Below are 27212 nucleotides of genomic sequence, written 5' to 3' on the forward strand. Positions count from 1 at the left end.
GGACAGTGGCTTTCAAAGACATGGACAAATGGATATAACAGATATATTCAGAACACTCCCTCATAAAATGGCAGACTATACATTCTTTGCAAATGTACTTGGAAAATTTTCCAGAATAGGTCATAAAATAGGCCAAACACCAAGTCTCGACAAATTCAAAAAGATGGATCCATACCATGCATCTTTTTTGACCATAACACTATGACACTAGAAATCAACTCTAAGAAAAAATCTGGAAGAACACAATACTTGGAGGTTAAATAACATGTTATTAAAAAATGAAAAGGTTAAATCAAGAAATCAAAAATTAAATGAAAACAAAATGGTCCAAAATCTTTGGGATGCAACAAAAGTCATTCTAAGAGTTTACAGCAACACAGACCTACTTAAAGAAGTAAGAAAAATCTCAAACGACCTAACCTTATACCTCAAGGAGCTAGAGAAAGAACAAACAAAATTCAAACCCATCAAAAGGAAGGAAACAATAAAGATTAGAGCAGAAATAAATAATATAGAAACAAAAAGAAATAGAACCTATCAATGAAACAAGAAGCTATTTCTTTGAAAAGATCAACAAAATTGATAAACCTCTAGAAAGACTCATTAAAGAAAATGAAAAAGGACCCAAATAAACAAAATTACTACAGAGAAGAAATACAAACAACTGTAACAGAATCATTATGAAAACCTATATGCCAACAAATTGGACAACCTATAGCTGAATTCCTAGAAACATACAACCTACCAAAAATGAAGCAGGAAAAAATAGAAAATTTGAACAGACCAATCAATCACCAGCAATGAAACTGAACCAGTAATCAAAAAACTCCCAAAAAGCAAAAGTTCAGGACCAGACAGTTTCACAGGAAAATTCTAGCAAATATTTCAGGAAGAAATAGATATTTTAATTCTCCTCAAACTGTTCCAAAACAAACAGAAGAGAAAGGAAAGCTTCTAAATTTATTCTGAGGCCAGTTTTACCCTAATACCAAAATCGGATAAAGACACCATAAAAAAAGAGAACTACAGGGGCACCTGGGTGTCTCAGTCGTTAAGTGTCTGCCTTCAGCTCGGGTCATGATCCCGGGGTCCTGGGATTGAGCCCCACATCAGGCTCCCTGCTCAGTGGGAAGCCTGCTTCTCCCTCTCCCACTCCTCTGCTGTGTTCCCTCTCTTGCTGTATTTCTCTCTGTCAAATAAATAAAATCTTTAAAAAAAAAAGAGAGAACTACAGGCCAATACCTCTCACGGATATGGATGCAAAAATCATCAGCAAAATATTAGCAAGCCAAAACCAACAATATAGTAAATAATCATATACCATGATTTATTTAGTGAGATTTACTCCCAGATGCAAGAGCAGTTTAATATCTGCAAAATAATCAACGTGATACATCACATCAATAAGAGAAAGGATAAAAAACCATATGATCATTGCAAAAGATGCAGAAAAAGCATTCAGCAAAGGACAGCATCCATTCATGACAGAAACCCTCTGAAAAGCAGGTCTAGAGGGAACACATCTCAACCTAATAAAGGCCACATATAACAAACCAACAGCCAACATCACACACAATGGTGAGAAACTGACAGCTTTACCCTTAAAGTCAGGAACAAGACAAGAATGGCCAGTCTTACTACCTTCATTCAACATAGAACTAGAAGTCCTGGCTGCAGCAATTAGACAGCATAAAGAAATAAAAGGCATCCAAAAACTGGTTAAGGAAGAAGTAAAACTCTCACTATTTGCAGATAACATGATACTAGATATAGAAAACCATAAAACCTCCACCAAAAAACTATTAGAACTGATAAATGAATTCGGTAAAGTCGCAGGATACAAAATCAATGTACAGAAATTTGCTGCATTCCTACACACTAATAATGAGGGATCAGAAAGTGAAATTAAGAAAACAATCCCACTCTTCTCTTTGCTTCCTACTCTGGAAGCAGCAGTATTGAAGACAGCTGGTTGCTGTTGTGATGGGTTTGAGTGCATCTGACCATAAAACAATCTTATTAGAAAAAGTGGGGAGGAAGGGAACAGGAGGAGAGAGGAAGACCTCTTCTCCCTCTCACCACACACTGAGATACATCTCAATGGTCTCTAACCTTGTTTGTAGGGATTCTGTTCGTGAACACCTGGAAAGGCAAGTGGCCTTCAGATTATACCAGCTGAGCTAGCATTGCTGACCAACTATTGCAGGCTCTAGAACTAAAAACAACCCTGAAACCATTAAAAAAAAAAAAAAGAAAGAAAGAAAGAAAGAAAACAATCCCATTTATAATCACATCAAAAACAATAAAATATCTAGAAATAAACTTAGTCAAAGAGGTGAAAGGTCTGTACTCTAAAAACTATAAAACACTGATGAAAGAAATTCAAGATGACATAAAGAAATGGAAAGACATTCCATGCTCATGGTTTGGAAGAACAAATATTGTTAAAATATCCATACTACCTTTCATCACTGGCCATTAGGGAAATGCAAATTAAAGCCACAATGAGATACCACCTTTTGCCTGTTAAAAAATGACCATCAAAATATACAAGAGATAAATGATGGTAGGCATGTGGAGAAAAGGGAACCCTTGTGCATTGCTGGTAAGACTGTAAACTGATACAGCCACTACGGAAAACATTATGGAGGATCCTCAAAAAATTAAAACTAGAACTACCATATGATCTAGCAATTCCACTTCTAAAAATATACCCAAAGGTGATTAAAAACACATTCTCACAGAGATATCTGCACTCCCATATTTAAAGCAGTATTATTTGTAAGAGTTAAGATACAGAAACTACCTTAGTGTCCATCAATGGATGAATGGATAAAAATGTGGTATAGATTCACAATGGAATACTATTCAGCCACAAAAAATAAAGAAATCCTACCATTTGCAATAACATGGGGGGACCCTGAAGGTATTCTGCTAAGAGAACTAAGAAAGACAAATACTGTATGATCTCACTTATACGAGGGGTCAGAGACGTGGAAGAGGAGGAAAGAAAAAGCAAACTCCTAGTAAAAGAGATCAGACTTGCGGTTATCTTAGGCAGGGAGTCAGTGGAGGAGAAAAGAGGGAAATGGAGAAAGGTATAAAAGGTACAAACTTCCAGTTAGAAGATAAACGGGTACTAGGGATGTAATATACAACCTGATGACTACAGCTAACAGCACTGTATGGCATACAGGAAAGCTGTTAGGAGAGTTAATCCCACCACAAAGAGAAAAGTTTTCTTCCTTCTTTCCTTTTGATTGTTTCTATATGAGAAGGTGCAGGTTAGCTGAACCTGCTTCGGTAATCATTTCACAATATACAGAAATCTAACCATCGTGCTGCTATATGTCTTCAACTTACACAGTGATGTACGTCAATTATTTCTCCATAAAACTGGAGGGGAGAGAAACATCACAGAGATCAATGCATCCAAAACAGAATGAAAAGAGGACAGAGTTAAAGGAGGGGAGAGGAGGGAAACTGCAGGGGAAGCAACTCATACTGACCCCTAGAGGCCACGTAGAAGTTTACCTTTTACTCAGTTGGGGGTGGTTGGAGGGGGGAGTACCACAGAAGTTAGAGTAAAGGAGGGACACTGGGCCCATCTGTGTTTAAAAAAAAAAAAAAAATTGTAAGAGTTAACATGAACATCCAATTCTCAGGAGGCAATTCCTTGTTAATATTTAAACAAGGATGAGGCCACATTTCCAGACAGATCAGTGGGACCACTAATAGAAGGGTTGGGTCATGAGAAGCCGGAGGGGTTCAGGCTGAAAGTAATTTCCTTTCCTTGTTTTGAACAATTAAATCCAGTGAACCACTGTAACAGTGTGTTATGTGAAAACTCTAGTAAGATCGTCAAACTAACAAACTATTCAACACCATGTACCCTCCCTTGTAACCCCACCCCAGAATGAAGAAGCAGAGGTTAATGAAAGACCCAAGACTTCATAAAAATTAATTCCATTAATAATAAAAGGTGGCTTCAAACCCATATAAAAATTCATCTTTGAACAGAAAAGGAAATATTAAGTGATAGGCACACTAAAGCAGTGTAAAGACAAACCAAAAACATACAAAACAATTCTGAATCATAAAGCATAAGACTACCTGGGGGGGGCACACTTAAGTGTTTATTTTAGCTTTAGAAGCTTTCAGGGAAGAAAAATATTAGACAAAATGAAAGATACAATGGATTAAAAAATTCATTCTAGAAATACTGTATACTGAAGTATAAAGGGCAAGAAAGTAAAGTTAGAATCCTACTGCTAATCTAGGGGAACCATGAGAGGGGATAATGAGGTAAAGGAAGAGGAAAAGACAAACTGACACATTTAAGAAGGTGGCAAAATGCAATGTTTGCAAAACTATAATCATGTATTAACATGGCACTTAAAATAGGCTCATTGAAAAAAAAAAAAAACCTAAATAAACCACGGCCATAAATTCCTGGCTTCTTTAGTTATTACAAGAGAGAAGTTATCACTTATTTAATTACACCAGTGAGACTGGGAAGTATTCCCAATATGTAAAAGCAATGTGCAATACCTTCCAGCACATTCTGCCTACATAATAGCTGTATCAGCAATTACACATATTGAGAGGATGCAGAGAAGGGTCCCTTCAAAGCATACTTTGAAAATCATTTTACTGAATTACTTTATTCAAGGCAAATTTATTTTTTTTTTGGAAAATAAATTATTTTATTGAAAAACAAACCCTAAAAAAGTAGACGAGCTTTTGCGGTCTAATACCATCCCAGATGGACCATGTTGAATATCCACGCTCCAGTCACTGACTCATTAAGTTTGGAAAGCATCCTCATGCACATCTCCACGGGATGTTTGGGAGGCTGCTCAGTTATTAACACTTAGGAAAACCACGCTTGATGGAGTTCTGCCGTCCAGTCTCAATTCACAAAAAGTTCATACTCTGAATTCATACCAAAGGCAAAGTACAAAATCTGACAGAGTAAAGATGAACAGCAATGTGTTAAGTAAGAAGGAGCTATTTGGTGTAGTACCCTGGGAATTTAGGTCCGTCTAATCCAAGATTGCATCAATTACTGAGAAGTTAAGGGAATCGGAAAATCAATTAAACTTGCAGATTGTGCCATATTGGGAAAGTCTTGAATTACCGACACTGGAGGCATTTTGAATTAGACTGAATGAAATACCAGCAAAGTTTTAATAACAATGGAGACCTCTTTTATTAGAAGTTGACTGGGAAAGAAATATGACTTAATAACAAAAATATTTCTAATATCAACAAGCAATATTTACTTGCAATCAATTAAGTTATCCTGTAGTAATTGGAGGCCATAATGTACACATATCAGAAGAAATACAAACTTACACTCCCTTCAGAGCTTTCATACAAAAAAAAGTTTTAGTGACCCTGTAAACCCAGACTAAGACACATGAATACTTTAAAAGAAAGAATTACATATAAATCCTTTTAAACTATACTTCTTCCCTCCGAATTGGTTATATGCCTGGTTGGATTATCAAGATGATACAGAGGAAAATCCTAAATTCACTATAATCTGTTCTCTCCTAAAGCAAATGCTATAAATGAACGGAATTTTCAGGCCACTATTAAAATAGGGAGGATTCATTCAGAATAACTTGGAACTTTCCATTTTGTTCCAACCGAGACAGATACAAATGAATATGCTTTATATAGTTTTATGTTAATCACAATAGTTAAATGCTTTGGGCACCAATGTAGCTTATTGATACATTTTTAAAACATGACTTGGTATAACATAAGTAGTAAGAACAAGGCAAACAGGCTGTGGCAGAAGCTGTCCGTCCAAACCCCCTTCAAGGAAGACATATGAAGAGAGCCCAACAGGAATCCAATGCGGAAACAAGACAGTTGTGGCAAAATCCCCTTGTCAGGCTGTATTCCATCTGGCCCTTCTGGCCAAGACTCGCTTCTCCATGGAGCATTTATCAATCAGGGTCCCAGCAAAGCAGATGGCACACTGCATAATTGAAGAGGTTTTAATAAAGGGACTATTTACTAAGGTTTGGCAAGGTTAGGAACACCAGCAAGAGACAATGCAACGCTCTGAGGCTAGCAACAGCAGGGTGCTGTTTCCACCCCCGGGCCTGAAAAAGCAAAGGAAGGGAACAGAAGAACCCCAAGGAACAGAATAACAGAGTGGGCCACCTGACAGGACCTGACCGCTGAGGGAAGCCCAAAACTAGCAGAAAGAGGTAAGGGGAGAGTAGGAAAGCGTAACAAATACTCCTGTCTCACACTCGGGTCATACCTCCAACCTCCAGTGGGAAAAAACCACCTAGACACAAAATAGCAAGGGTCCTACTGACGTAATACACACAAGTCAGCCTCCGTGAACACACGTCAGGGTGGAGAAAAGATCTGTAAGAGTAGACAGAACCATCCACTCATGGGCAGGTCCCTCAGAGAAACATAGAGCAAGCTGCAAATTCAGCACCTGAAACATCAAAGAGCACATTGTTACAGGCCTTTTGGCTCCCCGAGCAGCACCATGGTGGCTGGGAAGAACAGACACCTTACAAAAGGCAGCAAAAAGAGAGGCAAGAACAAAGTGCTTGAGCCATCTTCTAAGAAAGACTGGTATGATGTGAAAGCACCAGCTAGCTTCATACAGTGTAAGAAATACTGGGAAAAAACACGAGTCACGAGAACTCAAGGAAGCAAAATTGCATCTGTTAGCCTCAAGGGTTGTGTTTTTGAAGTGAGCCTTGCTGATCTGCACAATGAAAGAGTTGCACTTAGAAAATTCAAGCTAATTGCTGAGGACACTCAGGGCAAAAAGTGCCTGATGAATTAGCACGGCATGGATCTTACCAGTGACAAGATGTGCTCCATGGTCAAAAAAAATGACAGACCGTGATTGAAGCTCAGGTTGATGTCAAGACTACCGATGGTTATTTGCTTCGTCTATTTTGTGTTGATTTTACTTAAAAATGTAGTACCAAGAGGTCCACCAAATTGAGAAAAAGATGATGAAATCATGACCTGAGATGTGCAAATGACTTGCAAGCAGTGGTCAATAAATTGATTCCCGGCAGTATCGGAAAAGACACAGAAAAGGCCTGCCCATCTTTTTATCCACTCCATGATGTCTTCGTTAGAAAAGTAAAAATGCTGAAGAATCCCTGCTTTGAGGGGGGAAAGGAATGTTCATGAAGCTTCATGGTCAAGGCAGTAGATCTGGATATGCTACTGGGGGTGAGACTGGTGTCAAGTTGAACAAACTGATGGATGTGAGCCACTAGGCCAAGAATCTGTTTAAAGTTCAGACATTTAATGGTGACAGATAAAAGATCTTGTAATATTTAAATTTTAAAAATTTCTTGGTATAGAAAACCTACACATTTGGTGTCAGAAGTACTGTCAGTATAGAAAAACATAGTTTACCTTTACCTTCTATGATTTCCTATAGAAATTCTATCTCTCAGAGCCATCTGGCACCCTTCAGAGCACAATATTACTATCTGCTGTTTTTTATTAGACTTTGTTTTTTAGATCAGTTTTAGGTTCATGGCAAAATTGAGCAGAAAAGTGCAGAGTTCCCATATACCGTCCCCCCCAAGCTGTCCCTACTATCAACATCCTCTGCCGGAGTGGAACGTTCGTTGTATCAATGAGCCTGCCCTGACACGTCACAATCACCAAGAGACCACATGACAATGCACTTGCAGCGCTGAGCATTCCCTGGGTCTGGGAAAATGCGCAACAACATGAATCCACTATTACAATATCAGACAGAATACCGCCAGCACCCCAAAACATCGCTTTGTACTCTGCCTATTCATCTTGCTGCCCCAACACTGGCAACAGTGATCTTTCTACTGGCTTTGCCTTTTGCAGAAGTCACAGAGCTGGAATCACACAGTGTGTAGCCACTTCTGATTGGCTTCCTTCACTTAGTAACGTGCATTTAAGTTTCCTTTATGTCTTCTCATGACCCCATAGCACATTTCTTCTCAGCACTGGACAATATTCCATTGTCTGTACGGACCACAGTTTATCCATTCACCTACTGAAGGACATCTTGGTTGCTTCCAACTTTTGGCAATTACTGAATAAACATCTGTGTGTAGGTTTTTGTGAGGACACGAATTTTCAGCTTCTCTGAGTACATGCCAGGGAGCATGGTTGCTGGATCGTACGGTAAAAGTGTACTAGTCTTGTAAGAATCTGCCAAACTGTTTTCCAAAATGGCCGTACCATTTTGAACTACTGCCAGCAGTGAATGAGAGCTCCTGTTACTCCACACCCTCATGAGCATTTGGGGTTGTCAGTGATCCAGATTTTAGCCATCCAGATAAGTGTGTGGTGGTATCATGTTTTAACTGCATTTCCTTGATGACCTGTGAAGTGGAGCATCTTTTCATATGCTTATTTTCTATCTACGTCTCTTCTTTGGTGAGGTGTCTGATGAGGTATTTGGTCCATTTTTTAATAGGGTTATTTATTTTCTTATTGTTGAGTTTTTTTTTTTTTTTTAAAGATTTTATTTATTTATTTGACAGAGAGAGATCACAAGTAGACGGAGAGGCAGACAGAGAGAGAGAGAGAGGGAAGCAGGCTCCCTGCTGAGCAGAGAGCCCGACGTGGGACTCGATCCCAGGACCCTGAGATCATGACCTGAGCCGAAGGCAGCGGCTTAACCCACTGAGCCACCCAGGCGCCCTCTTATTGTTGAGTTTTAACAGTTCTTTATATACTTTGGATAATGGTCCTTCACCAGATACACCTTTGGCAAACATCTTCTCCCAGTCGGTAGCTTATCTTCTCACTCTCTCAACAGTGTCTTTTGCAGAGGGGAAGTTTTTAGTTTTAGTAAGTCCAGCTTGTCAGTTACATCTTTTCTAGCTCAAGCCTTTAGTGTTGCCTCTAAAAAGTCATCACCACACCCCGGGTCGCCTAGATTCTCTCCTCTGCTAACTTCATCACCATTAACTGAGTATATATATATCCATACCGAGTAGCCATCATGGAGCTGGTTCTTACAACAGAAGATGAACAAGGCAACAAAACCCTCAAGCATCCTGAAGCACTGCTTCCAGAAACTCCGTCAACCTCGAACACAGTGACGCTCGGATGGGAGAGATGAGAGCGGTCACAGTACAGCGGCACAAACGTAGCATCAAACTCGAGCACACAGGCCCAGAGCACACCTGCCCAGCCGGATGCCAGGCCCGACCCTGCCACCACCAGCTGTGCGCCCCTGTGTCTCAGCTTCGTCATCAGAAATGTGAGGAACATATTTACACCCGCTTCACGTCCCAGTGCTGCTGTGAAGATTAGTCAATGTAACCCCCGTGGAAGGCCCCGCGTCCCGCCTCCCGCACCAGGACCCCACAAGAAATGCCGGCCCTTGTATACACTCCGAGGTGGGGACTCACGTACACAGTCTGACAAACTCAGAAAAATGATCGCTGCTTTATGTTTTTAATTGCTGTATTTCATTTTATTTTGAAATCTCAAAGAAGATTAAGGTGTTGTCTAATTCTCATGTTCTACGGCCAGCCAATACAGCAAGGAGCCAAAGGAAATGAACAACAGCACATGGAAGACGTCAGACTGAGCCAGCAGGGAAAGTGTGCGGTTAAAACCCCAGCGTGGTGACAGGAGTCCATTTTCTTTTTTTTTAAATACACAATTCCCACTTATAACAAAACAATTAAAATTTTAAGTGAGAAGCTCAATTCATGCAATATTTCAACATTGCATTACTGGTTTTCATTTGTACTAATCTAACAGAGGAAAACCAACTATGAGTATTTAAAAATTAAACCGTAGCACTGAGGATAACTTACTTCTCAGCGGCTTCAGTAAGAATCTGGTCTGAAGAACCATGGCTAATGAAACAAAGCATCAGTTCTATTTTCCAGTGTAACTACAAAAATTATACGCAGGAGAATATCAAAATGGAACACTACTTTTTAAAGTACTTGTAGGAGCACCTGGCTGCCTCAGTCAGAAAAGCATGTGACTCTTGATCTCAGGGTTGTAAGTTTGAGCCCCATGCTGGGTCTATAGATTACCCAAAAATTAAAAAAAAAAAAAAAAAAATTTAAGTACTTTTAAAAAGCATATGGGCAACTAATTAGGTGATTAAAAAATATGCACACAATGTCAACTGTACCTCAATAAAGTTACCCCCAAAACCCAAATAAATAAAATCATTTCCTTATTTATTTGTTTGTTTATCTGTTTATTTATTTAAGTCAGCTCCACACCCAGCGTGGAACCCAATACGGGGCTCAAACTCACAACCATGAGATGAAGACCTGAGCCAATATCAAGAGTCAGACATTTAACCAACTGCCTCACCAGGGCATTCTTCATTTCCTTATTTTAAAACTGATTAAATTATGTCTTCCTGACCTGAAACTTAAATGAAATCTATTTCACACCTGACTCACTTATAAGCCAATCAATATATGCCTCCCATATCAGATTGGTGAACACATGAAACAGTCAAGGACAAAATGTTAATCATTTTATGTGTAAATAAATGTTAAGTGATATTTTTATAATATGGTTCACACAATACAGTAGTTCCCCCTTCTTACCAGCCAGGGGATATGGTCCAAGACCCCCAGGGGATGCCTGAAACCATGCACAGATAGTACCAAATCCTATACATATTGTGTTCTTCCCTATACATACACACAGATACGACGAAGTTTAATTTATAAATTAGGCCCAGTAAGAGATTAACGGCAATAACTAATAATAAACTAGAAAAATTACAACCATAGACCGCAATAAAAGTTATGTGAATGTGGTCTCTCTCTCTCTCAAAATGTCTTATTGTCCTCTCTTCATGATTCTTGTGATGGGAAGCGAGGTGACCGAGGTAGGCATTCGGACACAGGGTCAGGCCACGATTGACCTTCTGACGATAAGTTAGAAGGAAGACCATCTGCTCCCGGACATCAGTCGACTGTGGCTAACTGTACCCAGAAAGCAAAAGTGTAGATAAGGAACAGGGGACCAACCACCATATACACCTGCTTATCCTACTTGGACAATTACCTTTAATGGTTTCCTCCACAACTTCTACCACTCGATCTATCTGTTGAACCTAAAAAGAAAACAAATTGTTAGACAAGCAATTGACATGGATGAGAAACATTAATTTGTGTCTACCCTTCTGCTTGAGTCAGTGTATCACATTTTCTAAGCACACAAATGTAGGTTTTCTTTAATTAATGCATTGGGAGATATTATAAAAAATATTCTGTATTAATGTTTTGTGTTACAGTGAAGTATGAAATTACTACTCTCCTGTCCTCCAATGATAAAGGAAGAAATCATAATACATTTAAATAAACTGCCTGGAGTTCTGGTAGCATAGCCTATCAACATAAACTCAACACATCCTGAGATACAAACTGACATTTAATTAAAACATGTCTCTTCACACACACATTCTCTTCTTTTCATTCTTTAAGAAAAATGGCATGAAATGACAACCCACACAAAAGGACATGCTGGTATTAAGGAAATCTACCCCAAATTCTAGGCTTTATTATTCTAACCCGGAAGTAAATGGATATTTACTGTGCGCTGGTCACTGCCCTCATGTCAATGGGAGACAGAGCCAAATAGTAATGGCTCCTATCCTAGACACCAGTGACTAAAGGAGAGCTCCCCGGGGTGCCATGGAAACACAGAGGAAAGGTAATAAATTGTGACTGAGTGATCTAGGAATGCTTCTCAGGGAACCAAAGAGGGCTCTTGAGGGATACACCAGATTAAGACAGGAGAAGCCCACTAAGGAGACTGAGTTAGAATGGCTAGGGTGTAGAAGGAAAATGAAAAAAACAAAGGTTGTAGTGAGAAGCTAAGGGAAGAGAGAAAGTCGAAACAGAGTAAGTCCTAAGTTGATACTACTCATGCCTTAAAATCTTCAAATCATTTGCTTTATTATAGAAGAAATACATGTTCATTGAAAAATTCAAACAAATTAGGGTGCCTGGGTGGCTCAGTGGGTTAAGCCTCTGCCTTGGGCTCAGGTCATGATCTCAGGGTCCAGGATCGAGGCCTGCATCAGGCTCTCTGCTCAGCACGGAGCCTGCTTCCTCCTCTCTCTCTGCCTGCCTCTCTGCCTACTTGTAATCTCTCTCTCTCTGTCAAATAAATAAATAATCTTTAAAAAAAAAAATTCAAACAAATGAGAAACATAAAAAGGAAATAAAGTTACCTGTATTATCATACATCCTCTATTTCTACTCCTCAGATAGTATCATTCATAATCCCTTAATAAGTAGGTACCAGACATCTTCCAATGCAGAACATTTATATATAGCTCTGCTCTGTCCTTTCTTACAAATTACAAGATAAATAGGTAGACAGATAAATGAGAGGGAAAATAACAGACCTGCCTCTTTATTTTTTTCTATACAACATCAATACATAGAGGTCTACTTCATTTATTTCACTAGCTGCCTAGTACCTCATGTATCGATAGACCATAATGCATTTACCCATTCCCCAACTGAGAGACCCTTATTTTTAATCTTTCATTATCATACAACGATGCTGCAATGAACTCAACTGAGTAAACACCTTTTTAAAAAGTGCAGTGGCAAGTCTCTTTTAAATATTCCCTTGGCCTCACTGTGCTATGGGAAGTGAGGAAAAGACTTGAGAGAACACACCCGGATTCCGCTCTGCCTCTGACCACTCAGCCCAGCATAAGAGTAGCAGCTTCACTAACTACTGAGAAACTGCCAAAGGCAAAGTAAATCTCTGTTGGATCGCAGATCCCAAACAAACCCACCTCACTGGAACCACTGGAACCATTAGGTTCTGGTTTTATGAAGAGAATTCATGTGGCTTCCTTATAGAATGTGATCAAAGCCAGAATAACGGGGTTCGAAGAGGAGGAAAGTACCCAATAGGGTCAAATGCAACAGAGATAGTAAGTTCACATAAAGACTGGAATATAAATGCCTGATCCAACAATGAGGGAGTCGATGAGCTTAGGGGAAGAAGTGAGGTCACAGTAATGAATCATAACTAAGAAAATACATAAATAGAGCCTACTCCTACAGATGGATGGAAAGGAGGAGACATGGGTAGGACAAGGAAAGAAGAGTTGACCAAATTTCCCAGTGGAATGGGTATGAATAACCAAGATATCAGCTGAGGATACAAGACAAAGAATAAAAGTAGCACAATATGAGAAAATCCAATGGTGGAACAAAAACAGCAAAGTGTTCCTATGTAGCTGGAGATCTAATAGCTCAAAGGGATCACTGCATCCAGTCTTACAACATACGGACTGGGAGGGAAGCAGTATTCCTAGAGAGTCAGAATTTCTCTGGAGCGGTTAATTACAGGCGGAGCAGTCAAAAAAATTACCAAGTTGGGGGCCAGCTAAAACTGTAATATTCTTAGAAGAAGACATTGTCATAAATGTAGGTGAACCTTAGGTTAGATGGTGATGTTTTAGATATTACACCCAAAACATAAACAATAAAAGGAAAAAGGTAAACTGAACACCATCAAAATTGAACACCATCAAAATTAAAACCTCTTGATACATCAAAGGACACCACTGAGAAAGTAACAAGACAACACAGAAAACAGGAGAACATTTTTGCAAATCATAAACATAGTATGACTCAGATTTGTATCTAAAATATGTAAGGAGCTCCTGTAATTCAATAATAAAAAGACAAATCATTTAAAAATGGGGAAAAATGAGTGGCTTAGTTGGTTAAGCATCCGACTCTTGATTTCAGCTCAGGTCTTAATCTCAAGGTTGTGAGTTCCAGCCCTGCACTGGACTCCACACTGGGCAAGGAGCCTACTTTAAAAAGTGACAGAATAAAAATTAAAGTTAAAATGGGCAGGGGAACCTAGGTGGTTCAGTTAGTTAAACATCCAACTCTTGATTTTGGCTCAGCTGGTGATCTCAGGATTGTGGGATAGAGCCCTGCATCGGGATCTGGGCTCAGTATGGAGTCTGTTTGAGACTTTTTCTCTTTCCCTCTCCCTCTGCCCCTCCTCCTGTTCACACACTCTTTCTCTCTCTCTCTCTCTCTCTCTCTCACACACACACACACACACACACACATACACTCAATTCTCTTTCTCTCTTTCTCTCGTTCTGTCTCTAAAATAAATAAATGAGATCTTTAAAAAAATGAAAATGGGCAAAGTCTATCTGAATAGACACTTCACCAAGGAAGATACACAAATGGCCAATAAACATATGGAAAAAAATGTTCAATACCATTAGTCAACCAGGGAATGCAAATCAAAATCACAATGGAAGAATAGGGAGCTACTATGTATTGGGTCTAGATTTTCAGTTTGTTAAAATGAAAACATCCTGGAGGTGAATGGAGGTGAAGGTTGCACAACCTTGTGAAAGCACTGAAACACACCTAAAATTAATCAAAGTAGTAATTTTTATGTTATATATATTTTACCATAATGAGATACTACTTCATACCCACTAGGGTGGCTATAATCAAAAGGTGAGATGACAAGTATAGGCAAAGATGCAGAGAAACTGGAATCGTCCTACAGTGCTAGTGGGAATGTAGTATAATGGTGCAGTTGCTTTGGAAAATAGTCTGAAGGAGCCTCAAATAGTTCACAGAGTCACAGAATGATCCAGCAATTCCCATTGTAAGGATACACCCAAGAGAAAGAAAAACAGACGTCTACACAAAACCTTACAGACAAATGCTCACAGCAGCATTATTCAAAATAAGCAAAAGGTAGAACCTACTCAATTCTCATCAACTGATAAAGAATCAAAAGGTGGTACAGCCATACAAGGAAATATCGTGATACCATCAAGGGGAACAGGAGCCAGAGTAGTCCCCCCTTATCCATGGTTTCATGTACCCGCAATCCGGAACCAGATGGTCCTCCCTCTGACATATCCTTAGAAGGTCCACAGACTAGTTCACGGTGCTACATCACTCGCCTCATTTCATCCCATCACGTAGGCATTTTATCATCTCACATCATCCAACGAGAAGGATGAGTACAGTAGGATGACTAGAGTACGTGAAGATATTTTGAGAGATAGACCACATCACATGTTACATTACGTAATACATTACCTTCCATTATATTATAGCACATGATTACAATTGTTCTATTTTATTAGTAGTAATTGCTGTTAATCTCTTGCTTCACCTATTTCTAAATTAAACTTTAGCACAGGTGTGAATGTATGGGAAAAAACCACAATAGATATAGGGTTCAGTATAATCCATGGTTTTAGTGTGCACTGTGATCCTGGAATACATCCCTCACAGATAAAGGAAGGGGCTACTATATGCTGAAACAGTATGCTAACTGAAGCCAGACCAAAAAAAAAAAGTCAAATATTGTATGATTCCAGGTATATGAAATGGCCAGAACAGGTCAATGTTCAGTGACAAAGTAGATTAGTGACTGCCTGAGGACAGGGCAGTAAAAGAAATGAAAGAAACTGCCAGGGAGTGCTGAGTTTCTTTTTGGAAGGATGAAAAAATACTACAATTGATTGTGGTGATTGTGGCATAATTTTGAATATATTAAAAACCATTAAATTACACACATTATGTGAGGTCACTGTATAGTATGTGAATTACAGCTCAAAAAAAGCGGTTATTTCAAAAATAATTATATGGGCCCACCTAGGTGGCACAGTCAGTTAAGTCTCCGTGTCCTGGTTTCAGCTCAGGTCCTGAACGCAAGGTCATGAGATCAAGCCCCATATCAGGCTCAGCACTCAGCTCAGAGTCTGCTCAGACTCCTTCCCCTTCTCCCTCTCTCCCCGCCCCCCACACTCTAGCTCTAAAATAAGTAAATCCTTTAAAAATAATAATAATTATACAGGTTGGAGGTACTCAAATGTTCTAATGCTGAGCTAATGAAACTCAAGGAAAAACTAAGGAAATATTCCAAATTAAAGGAGCCTAAAGAAACCTGAGAACTGAATGCAACTTGGCATCTGAAGTCTTTCTTCCCCTCTAAAGGACATTATTAGAAAACAGCTGACAAGGGCTGAATAAGGTCTGCATGCTAACTTATAGAAGTGTATCTTTGCTATAAAGTTATACTACAGTAGCATGCAAAAAAATCCTTCTTTTTGAAATATATATGTATTCAGAAGTAAAGGGGCATGTTTTCATCTTACCCTCCAAGGGATCAGAAAAAGAAGTGTGTGTGTGTGTCTGTGTGTGTGTGTGTGTGCGTGCATACATACATAAGAATTATAAGCAAATTTGGTAAAACAGAAACATCTGAGGAATCGGGGTAAAGGGTACATGGTAATTCCTTTTGTTTGCAACTTCCCTGTGAATGTGAAATTATGTCAAAATAAAAGTTTAAAAATATGTGTGTGTGTGTGTGTGTATATGTATGTGTTGAAGAAATAAAAAGATTTTCTTTTACACTGATGGTCATACAGAAAAAATATATCCTGATTTTTAAAGTACTGATTACATTTGCTTTATGGTAGAAAAATCGATGTTCTCGTGTGTGGTGTAAGGAAATGATCCAATTTCATTTTTCTGTATGTGGCTGTCCAATTTTCCCAACACCATTTATTGAAGAGACTGTCTTTTTTCCATTGGACATTCTTTCCTGCTTTGTCGAAGATGAGTTGAACATAGAGTTGAGGGTCCATTTCTGGGCTCTCTATTCTGTTCCATTGATCTATGTGTCTGTTTTTGTGCCAGTACCATGCTGTCTTGATGATGACAGCTTTGTAATAGAGCTTGAAGTCCGGAATTGTGATGCCACCAACTTTGGCTTTCTTTTTCAATATTCCTTTGGCTATTCGAGGTCTTTTCTGGTTCCATATAAATTTTAGGATTATTTGTTCCATTTCTTTGAAAAAAATGGATGGTACTTTGATAGGAATTGCATTAAATGTGTAGATTGCTTTAGGTAGCATAGACATTTTCACAATATTTATTCTTCCAATCCAGGAGCATGGAACATTTTTCCATTTCTTTGTGTCTTCCTCAATTTCTTTCATGAGTACTTTATAGTTTTCTGTGTATAGATTCTTAGTCTCTTTGGTTAGGTTTATTCCTAGGTATCTTATAGTTTTGGGTGCAAATAGACTCAAAATGGATGAAGGATCTCAATGTGAGAAAGGAATCCATCAAAATCCTTGAGGAGAACACAGGCAGCAACCTCTTCGACCTCAGCCACAGCAACATCTTCCTAGGAACATCACCAAAGGCAAGGGAAGCAAGGGCAAAAATGAACTATTGGGATTTTATCAAGATCAAAAGCTTTTGCACAGCAAAGGAAACAGTGAACAAAACCAAAAGACAACTGGCAGAATGGGAGAAGATATTTGCAAATGACATATCAGATAAAGGGCTAGTGTCCAAAATCTATAAAGAACTTAGCAAACTCAACACCCAAAGAACAAATAATCCAATCAAGAAATGCGCAGAGGACATGAACAGACATTTCTGCAAAGAAGACATCCAGATGGCCAACAGACACATGAAAAAGTGCTCCATATCACTCGGCATCAGGGAAATACAAATCAAAACCACCATGAGATATCACCTCACACCAGTCAGAATGGCTAAAATTAACAAGTCAGGAAATGACAGATGCTGGCGAGGATGCGGAGAAAGGGGAACCCTCCTACACTGTTGGTGGGAATGCAAGCTGGTGCAGCCACTCTGGAAAACAGCATGGAGGTTCCTCAAAATGTTGAAAATAGAACTACCCTATGACCCTGCAATTGCACTGCTGGGTATTTACCCTAAAGATACAAACGTAGTGATCCGAAGGGGCACGTGCACCCGAATGTTTATAGCAGCAATGTCTACAATAGCCAAACTATGGAAAGAACCTAGATGTCCATCAACAGACGAATGGATCAAGAAGATGTGGTATATATACACAATGGAATACTATGCAGCCATCAAAAGAAATGAAATCTTGCCATTGCGACAACGTGGATGGAACTAGAGGGTATCATGCTTAGTGAAATAAGTCAATCGGAGAAAGACAACTATCATATGATCTCCCTGATATGAGGGAGAGGAGATGCAACATGGGGTGTTGAGGGGGTAGGAGAAGAGTAAATGAAACAAAATGGGATTGGGAGGGAGACAAACCATAAGTGACTCTTAATCTCACAAAACAAACTGAGGGTTGCTGGGGGGAGGGGTGTTGGGAGAGGGGGGTGGGGTTATGGATATTGGGGAGGGTATGTGCTATGGTGAGTGCTGTGAAGTGTGTAAACCTGGCGATTCGCAGACCTGTACCCCTGGGGATAAAAATATATGTTTATAAAAAATAAAAAAAAATAATAAAGAAAATAAAAAAAAGAAAAAAAGAAAAATCGATGTTCCCCAGACATAAGTTAATCGCTGGGTGGTGGTGTGGAGGATCTCTAGGACTTTAAGAAGTATCTACCAAATATTAAGACAAAGAAAAAAAAAACAGCATTTGATTACAAACACGCAAAGGGATGGTTCAGTGAATGACCTAAAGAAAATACTGTGCTGTGCCCATTTCTAGTGAGGAGGATATTTGAGGAAGTAGTCGGAGAAAAAGAAAGAAAGGGAAGCAGAGAAGGATGGCGGAGAAGAGTCAGGAGAGGGGGAGTTAGAGGAAGAGGGGAGTTAGGAGGCAAAAAAAGCCCAAGCAGGAGGCAGGGAGAGAAGAAAAGACAATCACGAGAGAACAAACTCAAGATTCACACACAGTAATGAAGAATATATTGAATTCATTCTGGAGAGAAAAGGAAAGCTGTTCTTAATTAATACTATAAATTGTAGCCCTGAATACACAAGAGCTTAGTTTCTGGCATATAATTCAAATAAAATAAATAAAACCATATCTTGTGTCCTTCAGGCACTTGGTTATAAATATACAGAAAAAAAAAAGGCTTGCAGTATGTATGTACTGACTCCATATGTTCTCGACAAGGAAGAAAGGAGTCTGTGAACAAACAATTCATAAATAACATTAATGAGTCACTCTGCTGCAGAACTTTTAAAAGAAATCCATAAAGATATTTTATTCGGCTATTACGAACTACTCTGAATTTATAACTCGACACATACTGAAGAAACAAACCTATACCCAGTCACCTACAGCGAGTACAAGTGCTGTTCTGAAACGTCCTAAGTGATTGGAGCAGTGCTACCCCAGACCTTCCTGCAGTGATGGAGATCCGCACAGGCCAAGCTGGCCAGCACGGTGGCCACGAGCCCCACACAGCTACTGTGTACTGGAAATGTGGCTACCAAGACGGAGAAGCTAACCTCTAATTTTGATTAATTTATACAGTTCCGCGCGGCTCCTGGCAATCGCAGGTTTAGGGTATGGCTAAGACAGCCCCCCAGCTCATGGCAATCGGTGACAGCAGCTCTAGGAAACCTACGCACACCTCAGACACAATCTGGTCAACTGGGGTAACAAGTCTGAGTTAGGGTGCATTTGGAAGTATCTCTTTTTTCTGAGCGAACTGCACCACTGCATGACCAGGGGAGACGCAGGGAAAGCTAACATTCCCTGAGCAATTACTCCGTCCCAGGATCCGTGCTAACACGGCACCTGCATTGTCACATTTAATCCTCACGACATTCCCAGGCAGTCGACAGCACCGTTACTTCCGAGGCTAAGGGAACTGAGGCATAAGGACATCCAGCTAACGGCTCACCAAGGATTTTTAAGGGATCTTACCGAGGGATGGAACATGGGTGGCACGCTTCATGAATTTTCCTTTTCTACACGCATGGAGGTCATTCCTAAATGATCACAGAACGCGATACAACCAAACCAGGACTTTCAAGAGACCCCGGTAATAGCTACTCCTCCAGACCTTCCCCCACAGATCACCCCTGGCATGCATGCATTCCCTTGACAAATGTCTGTTAAGCGCCAACAAAGCACAAAGCACTGTTCTGGGGACATGATGGTGGAAAATACAAAGGCCCTGCTTCGGGGGGCCTTCCGTTCTAATGGGGGAGGGGGCAAACCATGCAAATAACTGAAATGTTCATTTCTGGTCATGACGGATGCCGTGAAAAAAATCAAGTCTGCGAGAGGCCGGAAGTGGAGAGGGCAATTTTGCTACAGTGGTCTGCATGAACCCCTGAACAGGCAGCGTCAATCCTGGGACCTGAACTCTAAGACAAGCATCAGCATGAAGCTCCAGGAGCTGAAACAGAAGGGATGGTGAATGAGGGGCACAGCGACTGGAGAGGAGGTCAGATGATCAGAGGAGGGAGATTAGGTGAGACGTTGTACCTCTTACTGTGCTGTTCAGATGCTATTACACCCGCGCAAGGGAGTCGCTTCAGGGTTAACGGAACTATTGCAACAGCACGGCTCAGGGTAATGCTATTGAAAACGTACAAAGACTACTGTTCACCTGTGTTTCTCTACTATTTGGTCTGAGTCTTTTTCTACTTGCACGCATCTGGCTGGGATTTTACTATTTCTAGACCTCATCCCAAGACACCTCAAATCCTTTTACAAGAGACGTTAATACATTATAGGTACACATTAATACAGATCCAAAGGAATTCTCTCATGGGCTCTCCTAATTCTGACTGTATGTAAATAGGGCAACCTGTCTTTACCATTCTAATTAAGAAATATCAGACCAAAACCTCAAAACCACCTAAAACTCCATCAACCTTTAAAAAAAAAAAAAAAGTTAAAAACTATGCTATATAAAGTCTTTTCATCAAATGTAGGTCTAAACTTTCCACTTGAACCATAATAGGAGTTTAATTCAATAATCAGCACCTGATAAGTTAAAGTTCAATATCGACTTCTCTGCAAAAAAGTAAGACATTTTTCTCTCTAAAATTTTTTCTCCAAGCTGTGAAGGAAAGTCCCTACTTCTATACATGGTGTTGTAAGAGAGCTCAATGTCCCAATCTCTAAAATTTGAGGAAGCCCATAGCAGTCACTAAGCTGACCATACTACCAAAAAAACGACTAAATTCACTAGTCTGTGAACAAGTTTGCTCATGAAGTACATAAAAAAATACTGGATGCTACACATGGTTTAACTTCTTGAACAAAATCTCATTTCCCAATATAGTTTTATCCCCTTTCATCTCTTCACTGAGAAAAATTCTTCCCCAATAGTAGGAGCAGCCCTTTCTCCAAAAATTACATGGCGGACATTCCACACATCACTAAAAGCTTATTTGCTACCTGAATGGTACCATGAGTGACTAACATTCAGTGAGAGATAAGATTTACTGATTGACAGATAAGGCCAGGCTAGAGGGATACCAAGGAAAATGGGTACCCATACCGGAAACTTCCTCCTCTTAAATCCAGTTAAAATACCAGTGAAATTTCTGTAGTAAAAAAAAAAAAACAACTCTTTCAGCAATTGTACCAAAACTCAACATTTGCTAAGCACAAGTGCACAGATACACATTTTGGAGATATTAGAATATGATAATCCTATTAAATAAGAGGACAATGTTAAAAAGTAAAAAAATGACTTTTAAAGTGACATTGGAGAGGGCACGGATTGCATGGAGCACTGGGTGTGGTGCAAAAACAACGAATTCTGTTACGCTGAACAGAAACTTAAAAAATAATAATAAAATTGAAAAAATAAAAAAATAAAGTGACATTGAAGTTAAAAAGAGATAACAAAACCAAAACACAAATGCACACGAGAGACGTAGAACATCAAGTAATAAATAATGCTGTCCCAGGCAAGATGTTCAAGTTCTAAGCCCCAGAACCTATGACTGTGTCCCCTGCCCTAGCAAATGGACCTCACTGATGTGATGAGACTCACCTGGATTCTCTAGATGGGCTCAACCCACTCACATGAGTCCTTAAAGGTAAGTGTCCCCTGCGTGGGACAGAGAGAGACACACTGATGAAAAGATCCGAGAGAGCACCGCTGGCTTTAAACACGGAATAACAGGCCCCAAGCCACGGCATGCATGTGGCCTCAAAAGGCTGCAAAGGGCAACGAGAAAGCCTCTCTCGCAGAGCCTCCAGAAAGAACGCAGCCCTGTCAACACCTTGATCTAAGTCCAGTAAAACCCGTATCCCACTTCTGGTCTCCAGAACTATAAAATAATAAATATGTGCTGTGTATTTATTGTGTATTGGGTATAAGCAACTATATTTGTGGCAATTCATTACATATGTGGCATACAAAACTGATGCATTAATTAAGAAACCAACATATGAGGGCGTCAGCACCATGAAACAGGAAAAGAGAAATTTAAAAACAAACGCTCTGGGAAAAACAGAACATGGAAAAAAGTAAGTTAAATGCATACCTTATATGTAACATTCACTCAACAAATATTTATTGAGCCAGACACCATACTGAGCACTGAAAGTCATGTAAAATATCTAAACATGTAAAATAATAAACAACAAAGTCCTTGGCTTTAAAGGAATGTCCATCAGAGTAAAATGTAAATAAACTGAGAAGTTGAATTAATCCTTTTCATACTTTAAAAAAAAAAAAGGTTTAAAACAGAGAGAGAGAGAAATGCATACTTTATCAGACCTGCTCTGGGTTCCTGGGAATATAAGTTTTAAGTCTGGAAACCACAGAAGAATCTCATTGCCGACTCATCACTCCCCTACCCCAAATTTCCAAGTTTCTAATATCACAAAATTTTAAAAAGGCAATGAAAAGCGATAAAAAGACAAATCTTTCCCCCATGTTAAAATAGGTTGATTTCCTACTGTTCGGTTGCAGGAGTCCTTTACATATTCTGGATATAAACTGGATATAAACTGTTTGAGAGATAATGTGTTTTGCAACTATTTTCCCCCTAGTCTATGGCCTGCCTTTTTCATTTTCTTAAGAGTATCTTTTGAGTGGGAGCAGCCAACTATATATATATTAATTATATATATATATTTTATATATTAATAACAAAATCAAAGAAACACATCAACAATAATACAATAATAGTAGGGGACTTTAACACTCCCCTCACTGAAATGGACAGATCATCCAAACAAAAGATCAACAAGGAAATAAAGGCCTTAAATGACACACTGGACCAGATGGACATCACAGATATATTCAGAAGATTTCATCCCAAAGCAACAGAATACACATTCTTCTCTAGTGCACATGGAACATTCTCCAGAATAGATCACATCCTCGGTCCTAAATCAGGTCTCAACCGGTATCAAAAGATTGGGATCATTCCCTGCATATTTTCAGACCACAATGCTCTGAAGCTGGAACTCAATCACAAGAGGAAATTTGGAAAGAGCCCAAATACATGGAGACTAAACAGCATCCTTCTAAAGAATGAATGGGTCAACCAGGAAATTAAAGAAGAATTTAAAAAATTCATGAAAACAAATGATAATGAAAACACAACGGTTCAAAATCTGTGGGACACAACAAAGGCAGTCCTGAGAGGAAAATATATAGCGGTACAAGCCTTTCTCAAGAAACAAGAAACATCTCAGGTACACAACTTAACCCTACACCTAAAGGAGCTGGAGAAAGAACAAGAAAGAAAGCCTAAACCCAGCAGGAGAAGAGAAATCATAAAGATCAGAGCAGAAATCAATGAAATAGAAACCAAAAAAACAATAGAACAAATCAACGAAACTAGGAGCTGGTTCTTTGAAACAATTAATAAGATCGATAAACCCCTGGCCAGACTTCTCAAAAAGAAAAGAGAAAGGACCCAAATCAATAAAATCATGAATGAAAGAGGAGAGATCACAACGAACACCAAAGAAATACAGACAATTATAAGAACATACTATGAGCAACTCTACGCCAACAAATTTGACAATCTGGAAGAAATGGATGCATTCCTAGAGACATATAAACTACCACAACTGAACCAGGAAGAAATAGAAAGCCTGAACAGACCCATAAGCAGTAAGGAGATTGAAACAGTCATCAAAAATCTCCAAACAGGGCGCCTGGGTGGCTCAGTGGGTTAAGCCGCTGCCTTCGGCTCAGGTCATGATCTCAGGGTCCTGGGATCGAGTCCCGCATCGGGCTCTCTGCTCAGCAGGGAGCCTGCTTCCCTCTCTCTCTCTCTCTCTCTGCCTGCCTCTTTGTCTACTTGTGATCTCTCTCTGTCAAATAAATAAATAAAATCTTTAAAAAAAAAAAAAAAATCTCCAAACAAACAAAAGCCCAGGGCCAGACGGCTTCCCGGGGGAATTCTACCAAACATTTAAAGAAGAACTAATTCCTATGCTCCTGAAACTGTTCCAAAAAATAGAAATGGAAGGGAAACTTCCAAACTCATTTTATGAGGCCAGCATCACCTTGATCCCAAAACCAGACAAGGATCCCATCAAAAAAGAGAACTACTGACCAATATCCTTGATGAACACAGATGCGAAAATTCTCACCAAAATACTAGCCAATAGGATCAACAGTACATTAAAAGGATTATTCACCACGACCAAGTGGGATTTATTCCAGGGCTGCAAGGTTGGTTCAACATCCGCAAATCAATCAATGTGATACAACACATTAATAAAAGAAAGAACAAGAACCATTTGATACTCTCAATAGATGCTGAAAAAGCATTTGACAAAGTACAGCATCCCTTCCTGATCAAAACTCTTCAAAGTGTAGGGATCGACAGCACATACCTCAATATTATCAAAGCCATCTATGACAAACCCACCGCAAATATCATTCTCAATGGAGAAAAACTGAAAGCTTTCCCGCTAAGGTCAGGAACACGGCAGGGATGTCCGTTATCACCACTGCTATTCAACATAGTACTAGAAGTCCTAGCCTCAGCAATCAGACAACAAAAGGAAATTAAAGGCATCCAAATCGGCAAAGAAGAAGTCAAACTATCACTCTTCGCAGATGATATGATACTATATGTGGAAAACCCAAAAGACTCCACTCCAAAACTGCTAGAACTTGTACAGGAATTCAGTAAAGTGTCAGGATATAAAAATCAATGCACAGAAATCAGTTGCATTTCTCTACACCAACAACAAGACAGAAGAGAGAGACATTAAGGTGTCAATCCCATTTACAATTGCACCCAAAACTGTAAGATACCTAGGAATAAACCTAACCAAAGAGACTAAGAATCTATACACAGAAAACTATAAAGTACTCATGAAAGAAATTGAGGAAGACACAAAGAAATGGAAAAATGTTCCATGCTCCTGGATTGGAAGAATAAATATTGTGAAAATCTCTATGCTACCTAAAGCAATCTACACATTTTGTGCAATTCCTATCAAAATACCATCCTTTTTTTTTTTTCAAAGAAATGGAACAAATAATCCTAAAATTTATATGGAACCAGAAAAGACCTCGTATAGCCAAAGGAATATTGAAAAAGAAAGCCAAAGTTGGTGGCATCACAATTCCAGACTTCAAGCTCTATTACAAAGCTGTCATCAAGACAGCATGGTACTGGCACAAAAACAGACACATAGATCAATGGAACAGAATAGAGAGCCCAGAAATAGACCCTCAACTCTATGGTCAACTGATCTTCAACAAAGCAGGAAAGAATGTCCAATGGAAAAAGGACAGCCTCTTCAATAAATGGTGTTGGGAAAATTGGGCAGCCACATGCAGAAAAATGAAATTGGACCATTTCCTTACACCACCCACGAAAATAGACTCAAAATGGATGAAGGACCTCAATGTGAGAAAGGAATCCATCAAAATCCTTGAGGAGAACACAGGCAGCAACCTCTTCGACCTCAGCCGCAGCAACATCTTCCTAGGAACATCACCAAAGGCAAGGGAAGCAAGGGCAAAAATGAACTATTGGGATTTTATCAAAATCAAAAGCTTTTGCACAGCAAAAGAAACAGTTAACAAAACCAAAAGACAACTGACAGAATGGGAGAAGATATTTGCAAACGACATATCAGATAAAGGGCTAGTGTCCAAAATCTATAAAGAACTTAACAAACTCAACACCCAAAGAACAAATAATCCAATCAAGAAATGGGCAGAGGACATGAATAGACATTTCTGCAAAGAAGACATCCAGATGGCCAACAGACACATGAAAAAGTGCTCCACATCACTCAGCATCAGGGAAATACAAATCAAAACCACAATGAGGTATCACCTCACACCAGTCAGAATGGCTAAAATTAACAAGTCAGGAAATGACAGATGCTGGCGAGGATGCGGAGAAAGGGGAACCCTCCTACACTGTTGGTGGGAATGCAAGCTGGTGCAGCCACTCTGGAAAACAGCATGGAGATTCCTCAAAATGTTGAAAATAGAACTACCCTATGACCCAGCAATTGCACTGCTGGGTATTTACCCTAAAGATACAAACGTAGTGATCCGAAGGGGCACGTGCACCCGAATGTTTATAGCAGCAATGTCTACAATAGCCAAACTATGGAAAGAACCTAGATGTCCATCAACAGACGAATGGATCAAGAAGATGTGGTATATATACACAATGGAATACTATGCAGCCATCAAAAGAAATGAAATCTTGCCATTGCGACAACGTGGATGGAACTAGAGGGTATCATGCTTAGCGAAATAAGTCAATCGGAGAAAGACAACTATCATATGATCTCCCTGATATGAGGGAGAGGAGATGCAACATGGGGAATTAAGGGGGTAGGAGAAGAGTAAATGAAACAAGATGGGATTGGGAGGGAGACAAACCATAAGTGACTCTTAATCTCACAAAACAAACTGAGGGTTGCTGGGGGGAGGGGAGTTGGGAAAGGGGTGTGGGGTTATGGACATTGGGGAGGGTATGTGCTATGGTGAGTGCTGTGAAGTGTGTAAACCTGGCGATTCACAGACCTGTACCCCTGGGGATAAAGATATATTATATGTTTATTAAAAAAAATAATAATAATTAATAAATAAATAATTTTTTTTAAAAGAGTATCTTTTGAGAAGCAAAAATACTTAATTTTGATGAAGTCCACTTTATCAACTTCTTTTCTTTCATACCGTAAGAAATAGGTGCGCGTGTGTGTGTACTGTCTCCTAAAAAAGTTTCCTAACTCAACATCACCAAAAGAGAGGGGAAGGTAGTAAAAGATTTGAACACTTTACCAAAGATCTACCGATGGCAAATATTCACATGAAAACACACCAAACATCATCAGTCAAGAGAGAAAAGCAAATTAAAAACTACAGAGAGCTATCACTACACAGCTAGGACAAACGCTGAGATGACTATACTGGCCATAAGAACTTTCAGTGCGGACACGAAGCAACTGGAACAGCTGGTGCA

General features: G+C 39.4%; 1 protein-coding gene and 1 pseudogene across 3 annotated transcripts in view; one reads left to right on the forward strand and one right to left on the reverse strand.

Moving 5' to 3' along the window:
• Window positions 1-27212, reverse strand: part of CDKAL1 (CDK5 regulatory subunit associated protein 1 like 1) — a 708279-nt gene that overhangs the window by 505007 nt on the left and 176060 nt on the right. For all 3 annotated transcript variants that reach the window (XM_047732825.1, XM_047732823.1, XM_047732824.1), the window contains one exon: window positions 11053-11101. In XM_047732825.1, the coding sequence (XP_047588781.1) occupies window positions 11053-11101 (49 nt within the window). The remainder of the gene's footprint in view (window positions 1-11052; window positions 11102-27212) is intronic.
• Window positions 6440-7294, forward strand: LOC125102108 (40S ribosomal protein S3a-like; annotated as a pseudogene).

This window comes from Lutra lutra, chromosome 6 (assembly GCF_902655055.1).
Source record: "Lutra lutra chromosome 6, mLutLut1.2, whole genome shotgun sequence".
Taxonomy (NCBI): domain Eukaryota; kingdom Metazoa; phylum Chordata; class Mammalia; order Carnivora; family Mustelidae; genus Lutra; species Lutra lutra.